Source organism: Mobula hypostoma, chromosome 2 (genome assembly GCF_963921235.1).
Source record: "Mobula hypostoma chromosome 2, sMobHyp1.1, whole genome shotgun sequence".
Taxonomy (NCBI): domain Eukaryota; kingdom Metazoa; phylum Chordata; class Chondrichthyes; order Myliobatiformes; family Myliobatidae; genus Mobula; species Mobula hypostoma.
Genome location: NC_086098.1, coordinates 140,490,073 through 140,511,462, shown reverse-complemented (window position 1 = coordinate 140,511,462; position 21,390 = coordinate 140,490,073). Strand labels below are relative to the sequence as shown.

Sequence of the window (21,390 nt, the reverse complement as noted above, 5' to 3'; positions counted from 1 at the left end):
TGTTGCTCCAGATCCCAGCATCTGTACTCGTTTCAAATTAATGTTTCTGGTCTAACTCATGCAGAATCTGTCCAAAACAAATCTTTATTTAGTTCGCCAATATAAAAACATTGCAGCACTGAGGCAAAGCAGTAAATTGCTGCCTCATTTGGAAGGCCAATGTCTCCCCATGGAAAAAGGTAATTGTTTAAAAGACAGGTGGCATTACTTGCAGTTACACACTGTCGTTGAGAATAGGATAGAACTTCACTGTCATCATTCAAGACAACAAGACTGCAGTGCTACTCCAGTCCATGCAAAACTGACATTTACTCCATGAAAGTGTCTTGGATACTACAGCTCGTACCTACGATGGAGTTGACCAATTTACAACTCTCTGTAGTTTACTTCATTCCTGTGCAGTGGCACCCTCCTCCCCCCAACCCAGACAGTGATGCAGCTAGTCAGAATGTTCTCCATGGTACATCTGTAGAAACTTAAGTGTTTTAGGTGACATTCTAAATCTCAAACTTCTAATGAAATATAGTTGCTGTCTTGCCTTCTTAGTAGTAGCATCGATATGCTAGTACCAGGGTAGGTCCTCAGAGATATTGATACCCAGGAACTTGAAATTCTGGCCTCTCCACTTCTGCTCCCCCTGTACAGATTGGTGTGTTCTCTCATCTTACCCTTTTTGAAGTCCACAATCAGCTCTTTGGTCTTACTGACATTGAGTGTAAGGTTGTTGCTGCGACACCACTCAACTAGCTGGTGTATCTCACTTCTGTATGCCCTCTCGCATTCCTATTTACATGTAGCAAGTAAAGTTGATAGTCCTTAACACTCAAAGGCCGTTGGCAAGCCAGGATGTAGCATTATTCAGCTGCACAACAGCCCTCAGGAAGAAGCTGTTCTTGGCCAAGATGTTTCTGTATCTCCTGGAGATTGAACAGAGTGTCCGGGATGGGATGGGTCTTTAATGAGGTTATCAGTGCACTGTAGTCATCGAGAGTTGTAGATAATGTTTTCAGGTCCAGTAGTTGAGTCCCAACAATGTGCGGAGCTGTTCTAATCACTCGTTGGGGTGCCTTGTGATCCGTCTTGCTGCAGCTACAGTACCACACGGTCATTCCATATGTCAGTATGCTCTCTATCGTACATCGATAACATTTTTAGGGCAGATTAGCTCTCCTTAAGCACCTCAGGCAGAATAGTAGGCAAGGGACAACACAAACTATCGAAGTTTATGTAGACAGACTAAGACAACTACTCAGATATTCACCCCCAAAAACTTGAAACTGAAGACCCTTTGCACTAACTCACTATTTATGAACAGTGGTGCTTGTTCAGGACCTCTCATCTTCCTGAACTCAATTATTTCTTTTGTCTTCATGATGCTGAGTGATAGACTGTGGTTTCTGCACCAATCAGATGGAGTTTCAGGATCTCCTCTCTACAGATTCGTATTGTTTGTGATTAGGTCAATCACAGCTGTGTCATCTGCAAATTTGATCACTGAGTTTGTAGAATGAGGAGTGCAGTCATGGGTGAAAGAGAGTAGAGAAGTGGGTTCAGTACACTTCTCTGTGGGGCACTGGTGCTAACAGTTGGGGCAGGGGTTGGTAGGCACTTGTCTAGTTTCACTGCCGGGGTAGTTAGTGAGGAAGTCCAAGATCCAATGACAGGTTGATGCGCTGAGACCTAGATTTTGAAACTTGACAGTCAGTTTGTTTGGTAGAATGGTGTTAAAGGCCAAGCTGTAATCAATGAAAACCATCCTGACGTAGGAGTCTTTGTGCTCCAGGTGTTTCACGACAGAGTGAAAGGCAAAAAGAAATGGCAAATTCAGTTGATCTATTCGCCTCGTAAACAAACTGGTGCTGGTCGTGGGAGATAATAAGACTAGAGGCTGTGGAAAGATCAGTGGAAGGTTAGTGACCATCTAGAAGTCAATGGTCTGATGTTCAGTAATAGGATCAGAGTATACATAGTGTCAGAACTGGTGTTCAAACTTTGAGCGGTAATCAGTTTGCCAAACAATACTGTTTTTGCCAGCATGTTTGATGACACTGGAGAAACTCCTTAATAAGCAGAGTACTGCAAGCTCTATAGGGGCAGAAAAACAGAGGGAGGAAACGTGGTTAAAATGTTATGTTACCCAAGTGAAAACAGGAGTCAAGAAAGTGGTGGCTGGGGGGTGGGGAAGAGGAAGACATTATCCAAAATTAGATAATGGTGGTAGGAGAGTATCAGAATCAGGTTTAATATCACCAGTATACATTGAGAGATTTGTAATAGGGCAGCAGTACATTGCAATACATCATAAAATCTGTAAATTACAGCAAGTACATAAACTTAATTTAACTATTTTAATACAAGTAGTGTGAAGAGAGAAAGTAGGGAGGTAGTGTTCATGGGTTCAATGTCCATTCAGAAATCAGATGGCAGAGGGGAAGAAGCTGTTTCTGAATTACTGAGTATGTGTCTTCAAGCTCTTGTACCTGACGGTAGCAATGAGAAGAGGGCATGTCCTGAGTGATGGGGGTCCTTAATGATGGATGTTGCCTTTTTGAGTCACAACTCCTTGAAGACATCCTGGATGCTGGGGTGGCTAGTGCTCACAAGTTCACAACTTTCTGCAGCTTATTTCAAACCTGTGTACTGCCCCCATACAGGACCGTGATGCAGCCAGTTAGAATGTTCTCCACAATACATCTTCACTGTACATCTGTAGAAATTTGCGAGTGTCTTTAGTGACATACCAATCTTTTCAAACTGCTAAGGAGATATAGCCACTGTTGTGTCTTCTTTGTAACGGTATCAATGTTGGGCCCAGGATAGATCCTCAGATGCTGACACCCAGGAACTTGAAATTGCTCCCCATTTCCACTGCTGATCCCTTGATGAGGACTGGTGTGTCTTTGCTCGACTTCTTTTAAAGTCCACAATCAATTCTTTGGTCTTACTGACATTGAGTGCGAGTTTGCTGCAGCGACACTACTCATCTGGCTGATCCATCTTGGTGGTTGGAGGTACACCTTGTTGTCACCATCTGAAATTCTACCAACAATAGTTGTGTCATCAGCAAATGTAAAAATGACATTTGAACTGTGCCTTGCCACACAGTCACAGGTATACAGAGAGTAGAGTAGTGGGCTAAGCACATGCTCTTGAGGTGTGCCAGTACTGATTATCAGCGAGGAGGAGATGTTATTTCTAATCTGCACAGACTGTGGTCTTCCCTTGAGGAAGTAAGTCAAGGGTCCAGTTGCACAGGGAAGTACAGAAGCCCAGGTTTGGGGTTTTTTTGATCAGTACGGTAGGAAAGATCGTTGAAAATGCTGAGCTGTAGTCAATAAACAGCAGACTGACACAACTATTAGTATTGTCCAGGTAATCCAAGATCGTGCCAAGTGCCAATGAGATTGCATCCACTGTAGACCTATTGTGATTGGCAAATTGCAGTGGGTTCAGGTCCTTGCTTAGGCAGGAGTTGATTCTAACCATAACCAACTTCTCAAAGCACTAATCTGGTGGACGGAGCATAGATGCTCGGTGAAGCTGTCTCCCAATCTAAGTTGGGTCTCACCAATGCACAGGAGGCCACACCGGGAGCACTGAACACAGTAAATGACCTCAGACTCACAGGTGAAGTGTCCCTTAACCTGGAAGGGCTGTTTAGGGCCCTGGATGGTAGTGAGGGAGGTGGTGTAGGGGCAGGTGTAGCACTTGTTCCGCTTGCAAGGGTAAGTGCCAGGATGGAGATCAGTGGGGAGGGACGAATGGACAAGGCAGTCGCATAGGGAGCAATCCCTACAGAAATGGGGGAGGGGGAGGGGGAGGGGGAGGGGGAGGGGGAGGGGGAGGGGGAGGGGGAGGGGGAGGGGGAGGGGGAGGGGGAGGGGGAGGGGAGGGGGAGAATTGTGCAATGGGCGCGGAGGTTGGTAGGTGAGGATAAGAGGAACCCTATCCCTGGTAGGGTGGCAGGAAGATGGGGTAAGAGCAGATGTGCATGAAATGGAAGTCAGAACCCTCTTCTCCTTAAACAAATTTTCAATTCTGCATGGCTGTCTCAGAGGAGAACGGCACCTGTGATCACAGACACAAGATTCAGTGACTGAGCAGCAATAGATTTTTAAAAAAATGATGCTGCTTAATGCACATTTCATGCTGTAGCTGTGGATTTCAGCCATAGCAGTCTAAAATAGGAAAATTTGAAGAATTCCATCAGACTACTCGCACGAGTCACCACTTTAATGGCGCCACCGTAAGTATAAAAAAAAGAGCCAGAGTGGAAGCTGATTTTCTAGACTGGAGGCTCATGACCAGGGTTCACTGTTTGTTACCCATTTATTGATTTGGATGAGTGTAGGTGGCATGGTTATTAAGTTTGAAGTTGGCATCTACCTCAAACTCTCATGCTTCTCACTTTAAATCCTGGCTCGTATTAAGTGGGAGTGCAGTCTGGAAAATCAGATCAGTCTCTTGTAACCTATTTTCTGATAGCCCACTGAACCCATAGCCCTCCTCTCCAATTCACCTACAAACATTTGTACCACCCACCAACACCGGAGGAAACTGAGTGGCCATTCAACCTGCAATCCATGTAATCTGTGACACATCCCACATGGTTACAAAGACCATACAAACTCCACACAGACCACATACTTCGTATTGAAAACAGGTCACTCAAGCAGTTCTACTAAACAGGAAATAAGCTAATACACAAGTATTTAACTTCATGCCTACCCTGTCTAAACGTAGAGAAATAAAATGGAGTTGTGCACTGTAATTTATTCCATTAATGCCACAGTTCATTCTCATACATTTACAGCAAAAATTGTGTTGATGCATTAGTTTTGGTAATAACTTCATTTCCTTAATTACTATGGTAATTTTGTCAGGCATCTTGACTATTAAAAGCCAGTACAGACCCCACCCTATCATGCCACTTTTTCATTTGAGAATGGCTTGTACAAAAAGCTTTTCAGATTTTCACCAATACAAGCATCCAGAGGAGTCAGGAAAGTTTATTTCAACTTACAGCTGAGGCCTTGTGGCAGAGATAAATAGCTTTGGTCTAGTATTGGGATTACGTGTGGCAAAATATTTGGGGAAGTGAAGTAATTACAAAGCATACCAGCTATCGAACATCCTTAGCGGGATTTTCCGAACTGATTCAAATTAGAAAAAAAAATTACCAATGAAGTCAGTCTTTTAAACAAGAAAGACTATTTACGTGTTGTAGCAGCATTCATTTGCTTGAATAAAAAAGCTAAAAATATTCAGAGGTTATTTACATGAAGAACTAGCACAGGGGTCAGGGATTCAAGATCTTGAATAACTGGGATCCTTCTAGGGTAGAGACAACCTGTACAAGATGGATGGGACACATTTGAACTAGAGGGGGACCAATATCCTAGCAGGGCAATTTGCTTTTGCCACGAGGGGAAGAATTAAACTGGATTGGCAGGGACGAAATTTGAGACAGCAAAGTCAGTGAGCAGACAAGGGTACATACAGAACCCAGGAGTGCAAGCTGAGCAGTCGGCATAGCCATGTTTACAGTAAAAAGGACAGATACAACCACTGCTTTAAATTGCATCTATTCCCATGCACATAAATTCAACAGGTAAAGTGGATAATCTGAGGGAATATGCTGCCTGCGTGATAATGCGGCCATAACAGAAGCCTGGCTGAGAGAAGGGCAGGACTGGCAGCTCAATATTCCGGGCTACCAATGTGTTAAGCAGGACAAAGGAGTGTAGGAATGGAAGGGGTGTCCATCAGTTTAACTTCAGCACTCCCTTCTCCTTCTCAAACCTTATTCCCTCTGAATTCACTGCCCTCCCATCTCTCTGCACCAATACAAACCTTGCTATCAAACACACAGCCAAAATGGGTGCTGTTGTAATGGGGTAGACTGACCTCTAATTTGCTGAGGTCAGGCGGCAACTCTCAGGAAAAGGCTTTCCTTTCCCAGGACAGAGATGTCCCCTTTCTCCAAAGAACGGAGTTTCCCTTTCTCCACCAGTGATTCTGCCCTTACCTGCATCTCCTCCTTTTCCTGAACATCCTCATGCCGCCTGAACAGTGATAAGAGGTCCTCACCTACCACCCAGAAGTGTCTGAATCCAAAACATCATTCTCCACAACTTCTGCTATCTCCAAAGGAATACCACCAAACATATTTTTAATTCTCCCCACCCTTCCGTCTGTGATTCCATTGTCCTTTTGTCCCTCCCAGCAAGCAGCCAAAGTGCTACACCTGCCTATTCACTCTGTCCCTCACCTCCATTCAGGGCTCCAAACTGTTATTCCAGGTGAGGCAACGCTTCACCTGCTAAATTGCTGAGGCTGTCCATTGTGTCCAGTGGTCCTGATGAGGTCTCTTCTACATTGGTAAGATCCATCATAAATTGGGGGACCATTTTGTTGAACACCCCCGCTCCATCCACCAAAAGCGGAACTTCCCAGTTGCCAAACATTTTAATTCCATTTCCCATTCCTTCATGTCGGTCCGTGGCCTCCTCTATTACCATAATGAGGCCACCCTTAGGGTGGAGGTGCAACACCTAATATTCTATCTGGACAGCTTCCAACCTGATGGTAGGAATATCAATTTCTCCTTCCCTCACTATCCCCTCTTCTTCTATTCCCCACTCTGGCCTTTTCCTCTTCTCACCTGCCCAACACCTCCCACTGGGTCCTCTCCTCCTTCCCTTTCCTACTATGGTCCACTCTCCTCTCCAGTCAGATTCCTTCTTCTCCAGCCCTTTACCACTCCTACCCACCTGGCTTCACCCACCATCTTCTAGCTAACCTCCTTCCTCTTCCCCCCACCTTTTTATTCTGGCGTTTTTCCCCTTCCTTTCCAGTCCTGAAGGTTCTTGACCTGAAATGTCGACTGCTTATTCATTTCCATAGATGTTGCCTGACCAGGATTTTGTGTATGCGTTGCTCAAAGTTCCAGAAGACTTGAAGATGGCTAATGTCGTTCCATTGTTCAAGGCGGCTAGCAAGGACAGGCCAGCAAACTACAGTAAGGCAAGCCAGAGTTGAGATGTAGAGAAATTACTGGACAGAATTCTGAGGGACAAGATCTACCATCACTTGGACAGTCAAACCCTGACCAGGAATAAATCAGTATGGTTTCGTGTGCTAGATCATATCCGGTTGATTGTTTTTTGAAGAGGTAGCCAAGGGGATAGATGCAGATAGGACAGAGATAATAGATTTTCCTGAGGCCTTTGACAAAGACCTGCATGGCAGACTGATCTGCAAGATTAGGTTTCATGGGATTCAGAAGGAAGGTTGTGAGCTGGATTCATTATTGGCTTGATGAGAGGAGGCAGGGCATTGCCAGAGGAGGTTGTCAAAGTAGGCACAACTGCAATAATTAGGAGGCATTTGGATAGGTACATAGGGGAGAATGGCTTTGAGTGTTATGGGCTGAAGATGGACAACTGGGACCAGCAGGCAATGTTCCTTCTACTTTGTAATGACCAGTGTGCGCAGAAATTTTGTACTGTGCAATTTTTTCTCCAGTGACATGTGTGCACTGAATAATTTCTTCAATAAAGTATAAATAAGCCAGTCCTTTAAAAAAAATTTGCAAAACCAATCACAAACTCCACATTATCACTGTTCACATCAGAAACTAGAAAAGGAAATGTGGTTGTGTACGAACCTTTTGTGCAGTTTAAATTGCTTGATGCACTAGTAGCAAGATGTGCGCATTGGAACATTGCTAGCAGGGAGGATGATCTCAGCATGGACCAGTTGAACTAAAGGGCCTAATTCTGTGCTGTGTTACTCCATGAAAGAACTAACGTTTTAAAGACCCTCAGGTGAGGACTGGTTCAATAGCTTGGTTTCTTCTCTCACAGATGTGAGCTGAGTATTTCCAGCATTTTCTGCTTTTATTTCAAACTTCTGGCATTTAATTCCACTCTCCTCTCCCTCCACAAATTTCCCCTTCTCCTTCCCCCTCCCCCCTCAAAGTTCCTCATTTGCTTCTTTGGTTACAGGCATAAAACAAAATACTGGGGACATTCAGGTGAAGCAGCATCGGGGGAGCAAGAGATCACAAGGGAGCAAAAACCCTGGTAACCATTATCCAATCATCATTGGAAAAGGCATGATACTGTCGGACTGTTAAAAGCCTTATTGTAGCACATTGCTTAAAGTAGTAGTAGTAAATCATGACAGTCAAGAGAGACTATAGATGGTGCAAATAGGAAAAAATCCAGAAAATCTACACTCAAGATACAATAAAACATTGATCCAACTATATTTGAATAAAAGAGAATGTAAAGTCTTAGAGTTAACAGAAAGTTGAACAAAGCAATTGCATTAAAAGCATTAATACTAATAAACATTGAAAATGTTGGGCAAGATCAGCAAGGAAGGAGTGCAAGGCTCAAAGCAACTGGATCCTGATTGATACTGAAATGACTTACAAAGGTTGATAAAAAGCAACACACACACACAGGACTTCAGCAGGCCAGGCAGCATCTATGAAAAAGAGTAAATAGTCGATGCTTCAGGCTCAGACCCTTCATCGGGACTGAATCTACATCAAGACTGAATTTCCAGCATCTGCAGATTTTCTCTGGTTAAGGATGATAAAAAGGCATTTCTCCTGAAATCATCTACAAGTATGGAAGCCTTCAACTACTCAGTTTGAATCCACATTTACAAGCATTATGAAATTTTAAACCATGCTTCAAATTGATGCCAATTCAACATTGATTTATGTATTATCCAAATTTTAATGCACTAAGTACATGCTATCTATCATAGGGCAAGTTTGCAGGATGCAAAACAGCCACAAGAAAAATGTCTGTTTAAAACAGATAATAACCACTAAGTGTCAAACAGGAAAGGTGATAACGTTTAATTGAGCCAGCTGGAATAAATGGATAGCATTTGTTGCAGTGTAGAACAAACTGTGGTAGATTCAAACTAGATTTGTTTTTGTTATCTCATTCCAAAACTAATTAAAATTCTTAAAGGAAGTAATGCATTATATCTCACCCAAGCTATCAGAGCTCCAAATCTCATCTACTTGTATTCCAGCTAGAATCATTTTTAAATATTTCACTTCATTGCAGCTTCACAGGGTAGGAGAAATTCCTTTGTTTGAATTATTTCCTTATGAAATCATGAATGTTTACTTAGCTGAGGACTCAACACCTTTCTATTTACAAGGCACAAGAATGTCATTTTTAATACTCAAAGCAGATTTAAAATATTCTGTAAACCCAAAATAAAAGCAAATCTGCTGACACTTTTGCCAATTATTGATTCATTTTACTTAACACAATTCCTTTCAAGAATATGGCTTACAGATATGTGTAAAGTTGTGATCTTGCCAAATATATTCAATAATCTAAATATTTCATGCAAATGAAATAACTCCTACCAGAAATATTACCAGCTTAATTTTAGATTCCAGTTATCCATAATTAACACTGAAGGGAATGTATGGAAAGAAAAAAGAGCAAGATAACTTTCATATCCTTACAATAGAGTCAACTGTTTGGTACAGCAAGACTATGCTGGCTCTCCAGCCAATCCCATTATCTCAATTAATTCCTTAGTAACTTCTGCTCTCACATACGTCACCCATCATTCACTTACTCAAGTGCATTTGAAAAGCATAAGCCTATGGGTGGGCACAACAGCAGAGCACCCAGATGAAACCCACATGATCACAGATGAAGTGCGTCAACTCCATTGGAGGTCAGGCTCAAATCAAGTTCCGTGTTTAGTGGGCGATGCACTGCCTTCTACATCACATGCTGCCCCTTCCAAACAAACAGTTCCAGAGTGAGCTTGATGTACTTTTCTATTACCTTAAAGACCTTATTCTGAGGCACAGAATATTCAGTTTTTCCTGGTAACAGGCTTTGACAACATTGCTTCTATTCAATGATTGCAAATTTATACAGAAAGTGTTTATCATAGCTTCATTTCCATCCCCTGATAATGTTTTTTGCGTTTTCAAACCCACTACTGTACTTCATGACCTATATCTCCTTGTGCTGTTACCCAATGAAAGGGGTCAGCAGTCGAGGGTTCTGGTCTCACAAGTCTTTCAAAAGTAATATTTCCATACATTCTACAGTTAATTTAGTCATTCAAATTAAATTCCACTCAACAGTGGAATGCAAAACGAGTTAAAGAACTACCCAAGTACTCAAGTCTAAAGCATCCAAAAGTACAGATCAATTTTTAAACATTCAGAAGGATCGAAAATTAAAGCTATTCTGCAGACTAAAACAAATCAGTTCCAAAACTATTGTTACACGCATTGCCTGTTCCTCCTTACCTCAAATGCTGTGACCTACCCAACTTCTACAGCAGTTAATCCAGTGTTCAACAATTTCTCTGCAGATGCTGCCCTATTACTTCTAGCATTTTGTTTTAAATCCCCTCACATTCTGTTTCAGCAACAGTTTGCTGTGAACACACGCCACATACAATCTGTACTGTTCTATCAAATTACATTTAGACCACAAAAGCTACCACAGGCCTTAACTTGAAACAATTTCACTAAATTCAGAAATAGTCTGGTGGTGCTTTGAAGACGGAACACACAAGTTCTTAAATAAAGGCAACTATGGAATATCTTGCTACCTGTGTTGTTTAGAACTACCAGTACAAACAATACATTCATCTCAACTTTACAAAGCCACCGTTTTGTCAGAGATTCTCAACTGAGCTCTTAATGCCTGTAACTCAGTTTTTGTGTACGTTGAACTTCCAAACAGAAATTAATAATCAACAGTACTAAGCCGAATGCGATACTCTCCCTGATGTTTTCTCAACATCCTCCATTACTATTTAAGAGAGACTCAACTAGGACGTAAGCGAAGAGAGTTTACACGTCCTTTAAAGATATATGCAACAAGCCAGGCTTCAAGGGCAAAAAAAAATTTACATCTCAAGCACGCGCTCAAAGAAAACTACTCAAAGTAAATTTTGAATGGTCACACCTAAAAGCACACTCCGTAATGTCCACAATTGTTGGCACCCGCAACTCTGATCTCCTATCTTGAGGAAATACACGATTACAACATTCCAGTTCTTGGACTGGAAACAGGAGTTGTTCCAACTTCCCGTATTCCACCGCCCCTCTGTCCTCCTCCTCACGCTTCAACCAGAAAAAAAGTTTTTGCACAACATGGACACCAAAGTGCACCTCTACCTTCAATATTTAGGTTACGCAAAAGACACCGACTGACAGCGTTAGCCCAGTAACCGTGCTGAAACATCTAACTCTACAGTGGGGGCAGATCATTTGGGAAGGGAAGCAATCCTCTTCCTGAGGTTTCGCCAGTCACACACACACGGTCAACCCCCTTTCCCCATGACCCAGAAGGAGACAGAAACACCCGACAGCCATGAATTCTCCACGGAAGGGGAGAAAAGAGACCGCGCCGACGGTCGAGTTGGATGACACAGATTCTTCCCTCCACCCTCGCCCAGCTGGACGGCCCGGCGAGTATTCCCCTCCCCGGTACGGCTCACCTTTATCCGGACCTCGTAGGTAGTGTAGCGCTGCCTGCCGACCCCGACCGTCTGCGGGGTGCCCACGTCAATCTCCAGGAAGTTGCTGGGCGGCCCGTAGGCATCGTTGAGGTTCTGGGGCTTGGCCAGCAGTCGCCTAGTGTCGGGCACAGCCTCAGCCATCTTGTTCCCTTTCTCTCGCTTACTGATGGGCCTAATGACGTCTCTTTTCGCCAGCCGTCAGCTGCCTTTCAAATGACTGCGAGGCGGGGAAGGGTGGGGGCGCCTGGGATTGTGGGAAATGTAGTTCACGCCTGCCATTGGAAAGCGATAGGCCCAAGGACAAGAATGAATTGAACTACATTTTCCAGAGTGCCACGCAGTCGTTTTTCGCAACTCCCTACTACCCTTCCCCACCCCGCCTCTCAAACAGTTGACGTACATTCATTCCAGCTGCAAATATAACTTCCCTCAGCGAGAACGAGGGTAGCTTTCCTATTATTTTGTATGCAGAGAAGTTGCGTCGAAAACATTTTTTTCCACATAAGTAGCATTATCATTTCAAGACACACATTGGATTTAGTTGACAATGCTAATCTTCGTTTTGAAGAACATAAATAGGTGAAAGTACACCTAGCTTCCACTTCATTAGGTACACATTTACACCTGCGTCAATATAAATATCTCATCATGTGACAACAACTCAATGCATAAAAGCATGCAGACATAGTCAAGAGGTCCAGTTGTTGTTCAGAATGTGGAAGGAATGTGATCTAAGTGATTTTGACCGTGGAATGATTGTTGGTGCTAGACAGGGTGGTTTGAGTATCTCAGAAACTGCTGATCTCCTGGGATTTCCATGCACAACAATCACTAGAGTTTACAGAGAACGGTGAAAAAAAATATAAAAACACCCAGTGTGCAACAGTTCTGTGGGCGAAAACACCTTGTTGATGAGAGAGGTCGGAGAATGGCCAGGCTGGTTGGCTGACAGGAAGGCAACAGTAACTCAAACAACATTGCATTCCAACAGTGGTGCGCAGAAGACACACAACACGTCGAATCTTGAAGTGGATGCACTACAACAGCAGAAGACCACATAGGGTTCCGCTCCTGTACCTAATAAAGTGGCCATTGAGTGTTTGCCCTTTATTATGGATGCACAGAGCTGCAGACACTGGAAATCTGGAGCAACACATACAAAAGTACTGGAGGAGCTTAGCATGTCAGGCAGCATCCATGCAGGAAAATAAACAGCTGATGTATTGGGCCGAGGCCGTTGTTCATTATAGAATTGGTTTGTAATCTGTGCAACCTTAAATTGTAAATCAATGACATTCCTAACCATTGACAACTTCTTAAACATTCAAGGAATCATAAAATGTTATTATTGGATTGCTGCTCAAAGGAAATCAAAGCAAGGAAAACTTTGGTTGGATTCACACTGAGGAAAAAGAAAGACGGTTGTGGTCGTTAAATATAAAATACTCAATCCAGGTCATAAGAAAATTTTTAGGAGTGTAGCGCTGCTTCTGACTGATCTGTTATAAAGTTACGTGGGAGACTTTTCTGGTCTGTAAAATATTCAGGTGTCACTGGCATACAGCATGTCATGTAATTTGTTGTTTTGCGGCAGCAGTACATCAGAATACGCAATAATAAGATGAAATATACATAAAAATTAAATAAATAAGTAGTGCGAAATGAGAACAAAAAAAAGTGAGGTAGTGCACATGGGTTCGTTGTTCACTCAGAAATCTGATGGCAGAGGGAAAAGGGCAGTTCCTGAACATTTGGGTGTGCTTTCAGGCTCCTGTACCTCCTCCCTGATTATAGCAATGAGAAGAGGGCATGTTCTGGGTGAGGGGGGTCCTTAAAGATGGATGCCACCTTTTTGAGGCATCGCCTTTTGAAGATGTCCTTGATGCTGGAGAGGCAAGTGCCCAGGATGGAGCAAGCTGAGTTTACAACCTTCTGCAGCTTTTTCTGATCCTGTGAAGTGACCCCTCCACACTAGACGGTGATGCAACCAGTTAGAATGCTCTCCATGGTATATCTGTTCATTTAATCAATGCATTTGCCATGCCTTTGTATTCATGTAGCTGGTTGACCACGTGCTTGCATGTAACAAGACAAATATTCAACCAGACCTTTGGTTACAGGAGAAGATCAGAAGCTGAATAATTTACTCCTGACTCCCCAAAGCTTTCTGTGATGCAAAGCGCAGTCAAAAGTTCAATGACTGGTTAAGTGAAAGTCTTAATACAAGAGCCTTCGACACTCTCCTTCCAAAATACCCACACCGAACAAACCTGTGCACCTTGACTGCAGTGTATACTGTCTACAACATACTCTTTAATTACTTGTCTAGACTACTCCAACAGCACTTGCTAAAGCTGTACCTCAAACACCAAAAGAAATGGAATTGGCATCCCTGGTAAGTGCATGACTCTCATTTACATGTTGCCTTTGTTACAGTATGCGTAGATATTTTAATATTTACAGTATAGCTGCTTGCTTTATATGTGGACTTGGATGAGGAAACACTACTGAAACTATGTATAGCCCAGGATCAATTTTGCACCTTAGAGACTGATTTCATTTCCCTTTCTGATTTCTTGCTCAAGGTCAACCTAGTGGTATACATTTAGTATTTATTTATTGAGATTTAGGCCCTTCCGGAATAGGCCATGCCACCCAGCAATCACCCAATTTAACCCTAGCCTAATCATGGGACAATTTACAATGACCAATTAACCTACCAACCTGTAGGTCTTTGGACTGTGGGAGGAAACTGGAGCACCTGGGAGGAAACCCACAAGGTCATGGAAAGAACGTACAGACTCCCCACAGGCACCAGCGGGAATTGAACCCGTGTCGCCTATACTGTAAAGCGTTGTGCTAACCACCACGCTACCGTGCCGCCCTTTAGGGGCGTGAGATTGGTGTCCTGAGCTGAGCTTAGGCTACAGGTTCTATTCTTAACTTCTGGCTGTCCAGAAAGGATTTGCGACAGCTCTGGCAATGGTTGTGTCCCAAAATTTACATATAAGGTGAAATGCTCTGTTTCTCCCGGTGCTACAAAGGTGAAACCTAACAGCATAAATACAGTGATGCTTCACTCCCTAAAGAACTTACAAACTTTAATGCATACTTTGAAAAGGTGAATAGCATGATACACATGCAAATCCAACAACTCTGTAATCTCATATTTGTTAAATAGGGTACCTTGCACAATTCTGATTTGATGGAGACAGACCTGAGTAGGCACAGAGGAACATCTGGAAATTTCTGAAATGCCCGGTTCGCTGCCGCTGCTACTGTGTGATTGAGAATCTCCGGAGGTTGGCCCCAAAATCCGCGGCTTTGCCTGCTGCTGGCGACCGAGGCTGAGGTTGAAGCGCTCGGCAGAGGTGGCGCTCGGTACTCAGTGTCGGAGGGCTGATCAGAACTCGAAGTTTTCGGACAACTCAGAGTCAGACTGTGGTTAGGCATGGCAGGGAGAGTTTTCTTCCTTCTCCCGTCTGCATGAGATGTGGGGCTTTCGAGAGACTTTGAACTTTTTTACTGTGCCATGGCCTGTTCTTCATCAAGTTACGGTATTGTTGCACTGTTGTAACTATATGTTATAATTATGTGGTTTTTGTTAGTTTTTCAGTCTTGGTCTGTCCTGTGTTTCTGTGATATCACACCGGAGGAATATTGTATCATTTCTTAATGCATGCATTACTAAATGACAATAAAAGAGGACTGCGTGTCCTCATAATCTAATCTAATCTAATCTCTGTCTCAGAGGCCAATGTCCAACCATCCTTCGAGACGGTGGACCCTCACAAGGCATCAGGCCCTGATGCAGTATCTGGTCAGGTGCCGAAAACCTACGCCGATCAACTGGCTGAAGTTCTCAAGGACCTCTTCAAACCTCTCACTGCAGCAGTCTGCTTGAGACCAACTGTTTGAAAAGCACAGCAATCATCCCTGTGCCCAGGAAGAGTGGGATGGGCTGCCTCAGTGATTCTCACCCAGTAATACTCACACCTACCATAATTAAGTGGTTTGGGAGGTTGAATTACCTCCTAGCTGAGCAAGGACATGGACCTGCTGCAATTTGCTCACCGGCACAGCAGGTCTACAGTCATGCAATATGACTGGCTCTCCACTCTGTATTGGAACTCCTGGACAACAGCAAAACCCGCTGTTAATTGATTACAGGTCAGTGCTTAATACAATCATTGCTTCAGTATTAATCGTAAAACTTCTAAGCTTGGACCTCTGTACTTCACTCTGCAATTGGTTCCTAGACTTCCTCATTGGGAGATCACGGCCAGTAGGATCAGTGACAAGTTCTCTTCCTCAGTGGCTATCAACACAAGCACGTCTCAAGAAGGCATGCCTAGCCCACCACTCTCTTCCCCCTACTACATTCACGACTGTGCGGCTATGCACAGCTCAAATGCCATCTATAAATTTGCCAGTGACGCCACTGTTAATGCTAGGGTCTCAGATGCAATGAAGAGGCTTAGAGGAGTGAGATAAATTGGCTGGTTGAGTGGTGTCACAACAACAAGGTTGCACTTAACGTCAGCAAGACCAAGGAATTGACTGTGGACTTCAGGAAAGGGAAGTTGAGAGAACAAACACCAGTCCTTCACTTGTTTGTTTATTTGTTTATTTACTCGTTCATTCATTCGTTTGTTTGTTTGTTTGTTTATTTATTTAGAGATGCAGCGTAGAACAGGCCCTTCTGGCCCAACGAGCCACGCTGCCTAGCAACCCACCTATTTAACCCTAACCTGATCACAGGATAATTTACAACGACCAGTTAATCTATTAACCAGTACGCCTTTGGACCGTGGGAGGGAAGCAGAGCACCTGGAGGAAGTCTGCGCATGCACAGGAAGAACGTACAAACTGTCTTACAGAGGGCGTCAAAATCGAACTCCACACTCCAACGCCCTGAGCTGTAATGGCACCACACTAACTGCTACGCAACCGCGGCCCCTTATTAAGGGGTCGGTTGTGGAAAGAGTGAGCAGCTTCAAGTTCCGAGCTGTCAATATCTCAGAGGACCTATCCTGGATACAACACATCTAGAAGGACCTGTACTGGGTAGAACACATCAATGCAATCATGAAGAAGGCTCTACTTCATTAGGAGTTTGTGGAGATTTAGTATATCACCAAAGACCCTTACTAATTTCTATAGACGTACAGTGGAGAGCATTCTGATTGTTTACATCACAGCCTGGTATGGAGCCTCCAATGCACAGGAGCAAAAGAGATTGTAGAGGATTGTAGAATCAGCCACTTCCAACACAGGCACAGCCTGCCCCACCATCAAGGACAGCTTCAAGGTATGTTGCCTTAAGTAACCAGCGTCTATCATTAAGGACCATCTGGGGCACGCCCTTTTCTCGTTACTACCAAGAGGGAGGAGAACCCTGAAGACCCACATTCAATGACCCAGAAAGAGCTTCTTCCCCTCCGCCATGGTTCAGGTTCATCTCTTATTTATTGATGTGATCTTTGATATTGGTATTGGCAAATGGACTCTTGACCCCACAATCTACCTTTCACTTCGTCAGTGCCCATTTGTAGTGAAATGATGTGTTTGATACATTATGCCAGACAGGGTTTTCACTGTACCTTGGTAAACGTGACAATAATAAACCTACTTACCAAATTTTGTACCAAGATACAGTGAAAGGCTTTTGTTTTCTGTGTGATCCAGACAGATCATGCCATACATAATTAGACAGAGGTGGTGAAAAGTAAACAAATGCAGCATATAATGTTACATTTCCAGAGAAAGTGGAATGTAGACAAGTAAAGTGGAAGGGCCATAAAGCGGTAGATTGGGAGATCCTTTAGTGTATGAGATGTCTACTCGAGTCTAATAATGGCAGATAGAAGCTGTGTATAATTTTGGTGGTTTGTGTTCTCAGGCAGATGTTATCTGTCAGTACCTCCAGTTGAACTCTGTCTTTTTGTGTGCTTCCCCCAGCTGTTAGTCCGTGGTTTTGTATTGCCATGTGCTTCTGTCCCTGCTCCTGCTCTACTCTGGCTCCTGTATTACTGAGTACTCCATCTCTCATCTGTTTCTCATTATTACCTGTATTGCTGAGTACTCCATCTCTCATCTGTTTCTCATTATTACCTGTATTGCTGCCACCTGAGTCTCATTGTGCTCCACCTATCATCTGCCTCTCTGTTTATTGCTCAGTGTATTTCAGTCCTGTGTTTTCACCAGATTGTGCTAGTGAACTTGCCTGAGCCTTTTCAGCATTTGTGTCTGTCTGTTGACTCTGCCTGTTTCCTGATTCTGGTTTTTGGATTTCTCTGCATGTTTTCATCGCTGCCTGAACTTTGATGCTGACTTTGTTTGCACCTTGGGATTTGTTACTCAATTAATATCACTGTGTGAACTGTACCGGGTCTGCAATTGAATCCCTGCTCCAGTGTCCTGACAGTTATCTTCCTCCTGATAGGAGAAAGGAGAGGGGAGAAGAAAGAATGACTAAGGTGGTGGGATTCTTGATTATGTTAGCTGCTTTCCTGAGGCAGTAGGAACCATAGACAGCCAACAGAGGAGAGAATAATTTGCATGATGGACTGGACTGGTTTCACAACTCTTTAAAATTTGACTCTTAAAGTTGAATTATTGTCACAGGTGCAAGCATACAAATGCACAAGTTCTATGAAAGGAAACTTATTGCATCATAAAAGCAGAATATCTCAAGGAAAACTTAAACTAAATATAAATTATACACATTTTTACATGGAAATTCAATTTTTGAACAATATAGAAACAAAGGCCATTTCAGTGTAAAGTGGTCAAATGGTCATAGCACTGATGAACTACAATGATTAAGGTCTTTCCAGTTGGACGTAGATGTTCTTGAGCCTGGTGGTGTGGGACCTCAGGCTTCTGTACCTCCTGCCTGAGGGTAGCTGTGAAAAGATGGCAAAGCCCACATGATGGGGATCTTTGATAGCAGAAGGTGCTTATTTGATGCAACATCTCAATTTCTGCAATTGCTTGTGGTCCTGGGCAGAGCAGTTGTCACAATCAATCTACAATGCATCCAGGCAGGATGTTTACCCCTGCATCAACATAGAAACTCACTTACCTACTTACTGCCCGTTACACTGTTGGTGTTTAGGACAGCAATGAAAGTCCTCCATCTCTATTTGTCCATACTGTCATACACAGACAAAGAAGGATTATTCATTGTTGTTTCTGTAACAATTTCTTTGACCAGTTAGGGTTGTTAACCCGAAGCTGAACCCCCAAATTTGGAGGTCTAGTGGACCATTCTTAGTCTGGCCTCTACCCTTTGACCTGTTTGGCAAGGGTGACCTTACCAAGAGCCAAAGTATAAAGCCCTGACTCCAGCCAACATAAGCTCTCTGGGTTACTGAGGCATGCAACCCTCCAAATCATTGCTTCAGTATTAATCATAAAACTTCTAAGCTTGGACCTCTGTAGGATAGAAACTCAACACAAGTAATAATCTTACACGTAGGTCTTCAGCTTCTGCTTTTGCAGTCCATGCTCCTTTTCCTTCTTTAGGAAGATAATAAAGTTAATGCTAAACAAACACATGTAAAATCCTAAAGAAGAAGATCTGTCAGGCATTTGTAAGACTACAGGTCCACAGAATGGGTAACTTTGGATCAGGGTAATAAATCAATGACAAGTATTGATTACTTGGCTATATTGACAAATCTCTGGACAAATAAATCAAACATTCAGGAATCCAAGAAATATGTAGCAGTAATTTTAGAATATAATCTTCATCGAGTTGTCAGGAGATCGTGATCTTTTTCAGAATGATCTGAGTGTCCCAAGTGTTCCCAATTAATTTCAACTGTAGATATAACTTGGGGGGGGGGGGAACTGACATCTGTTTGCTCAGTATCAAAGATCACCAGACAGTACTCAAGAATGGGAGCTTTTTCAATCTATCTTCACTCTTACCCAGGGTTATGCTGCCAGATATAATCCTCATTACTGCTGGAGTTAAGATTCCAACTCTGTCAGATCTCAATGATCTTGGCTTCAAGTAGATAGACTTGGAATCTTTGAAGCAGGGGGTAAAGGAAAGCTCTGTAATCCGACACATAATAAAAACATTACATTTGTGGAAACAAGCCAGGCAGTGTGTGGTGCCTATTGAAATCAAAAGGCTCATGGATTACTCAGACGACATGAGACTGCCTTTGTAAGTACAGAATTAATAATGAATACTCTATAGAAACCAATGTCAGGAGTCCATAAACTGTTGTTAATACTAGTTTTAATGCTGAGCTCTGAAAATTAACAGTATTTTAATAATAGTGCAATATTTTTCAAAGGAGCTGATACCTTACAAACTTGCTTGAAACTTATCCAAACTGTTAATAGCATTTCATTGAAACAATGTATAAACTGCACATGTGGGAAAAATCTGAACTAGATGTGAATAAAAAAAAACATTCTTTATATTTAAAGAGGGACAACACTAACTCAGTCATTAATTCTGAGCATTGGCCACATAGTGACCCTTTCAGTGTGGAAAAGAACTTCAGATGTGCTTTGAAAAATCTGATTGCCTTACTTCTGTAAATTGCAAGGGTAGCAGAGCATTTTTAAATGGTTTTACCATACTCTGACACAGGAAGTGTAAACCTATTTCTCCTTTAAAAACATTAAAAGTATTCCTTCTGTGGGCCTCCGGATTCCTTTGTCATCAACAAATACTGGAAGAGAGATGGTAACTTGGGAAGGGGTAAAAACTCATTTTGACCAGCATCTATCGAGGAAAAAAATCATGAAACAGAATGACAGATATAAAACAGAAGCATTTAGTGGCTTGCAGTACTGAAGAACTCACAACATGGAGAGTGCTGGTTTACCCATTCTGTCAATGTCTACATTGGTTTTTAAGCCTTCTTCTCCATTCTTATCTTTCTTATCATTTTCAATATATGTTCTTTTATCATTTTATTTCAAATGCAGAAACAATTCCTCTTAAAGTTATGTTAAAACTTTCACCTTACATGGATGAACCACCCTGGTTTCCTTGGCTGCGTAAGTCTAAGGAAGACAATTTCAAGTCCCGCCAAACTCGTGAGATTGAGACGGCTCATCCCACCCCAAACCCCGGTTTGTGTGGATGCTGTGTAATTTGCTACCCTGTCACAAATTAGTGCCACGAGATAACAGACAGTACACTGCATACGATTAAAGGAATTATATTTATGAATCTTAACTAAAGGGTTAGTGAAGAATAACAAAAAGAAAAGGAGCCATTCTAATTAAACAGTCAAAAGTGCACAAGTTGGAGCTCATCTTGAACTTCTCTGTCACTCACCTGCTGGGCCCTCGGCCAGCGTGAAAGCACACACCACCTTCCGAACGTCGCTCGCAATCCATCTTGAACAAACGGGTCTCCCACTGGATCGTATGCTATGACCGGTTCTCCCCTCGCCTTCTCTCTTCATCTCCTGATGAACAAAAGCCCAAGACCAACCTTATTGTCTCTCACCAAGAAAACGTCCTGCTAATTGGATGGCACAAATTCCACATCATCCCTTATCTTCAACAATAACCCAGACAGGCTGAAAACAGAACAGAGCTGCTAAATGAAATACCTACAGCATAACAGTAAAGATGTGAACCAGGGCATTGCACTGGCATACAGTGAAACTTCATTATGTTTTATGTTCCACATACAAAATATTGGAGGAACTCAGCAAGACAGGCAGCATCTACGGAAGGGAATGAACAGTCGACTTTTCAGGTCGTGTCCTTTCATCAGGACTGGAAATGAAAGGGGAGACGCCAGGAAAAGAAAGTGGCGGTGAGGGGAAGGAGTACGATTCGGCAGGGGATAGGTGAAGCCAGGCAAAG

At 42.9% G+C, this 21,390-nt stretch overlaps 1 protein-coding gene across 1 annotated transcript in view; it reads right to left on the bottom strand.

Annotated features, from left to right (window-relative positions):
• Positions 1-11,751, bottom strand: part of snx3 (sorting nexin 3) — a 29,575-nt gene extending 17,824 nt beyond the window's left edge. Inside the window, exon 1 of the mRNA XM_063040804.1 lies at positions 11,518-11,751. Coding sequence (XP_062896874.1) covers positions 11,518-11,679 — 162 coding nt within the window. The 5' untranslated portion in view covers positions 11,680-11,751. The remainder of the gene's footprint in view (positions 1-11,517) is intronic.
• Positions 11,752-21,390: the final 9,639 nt, after the last annotated feature.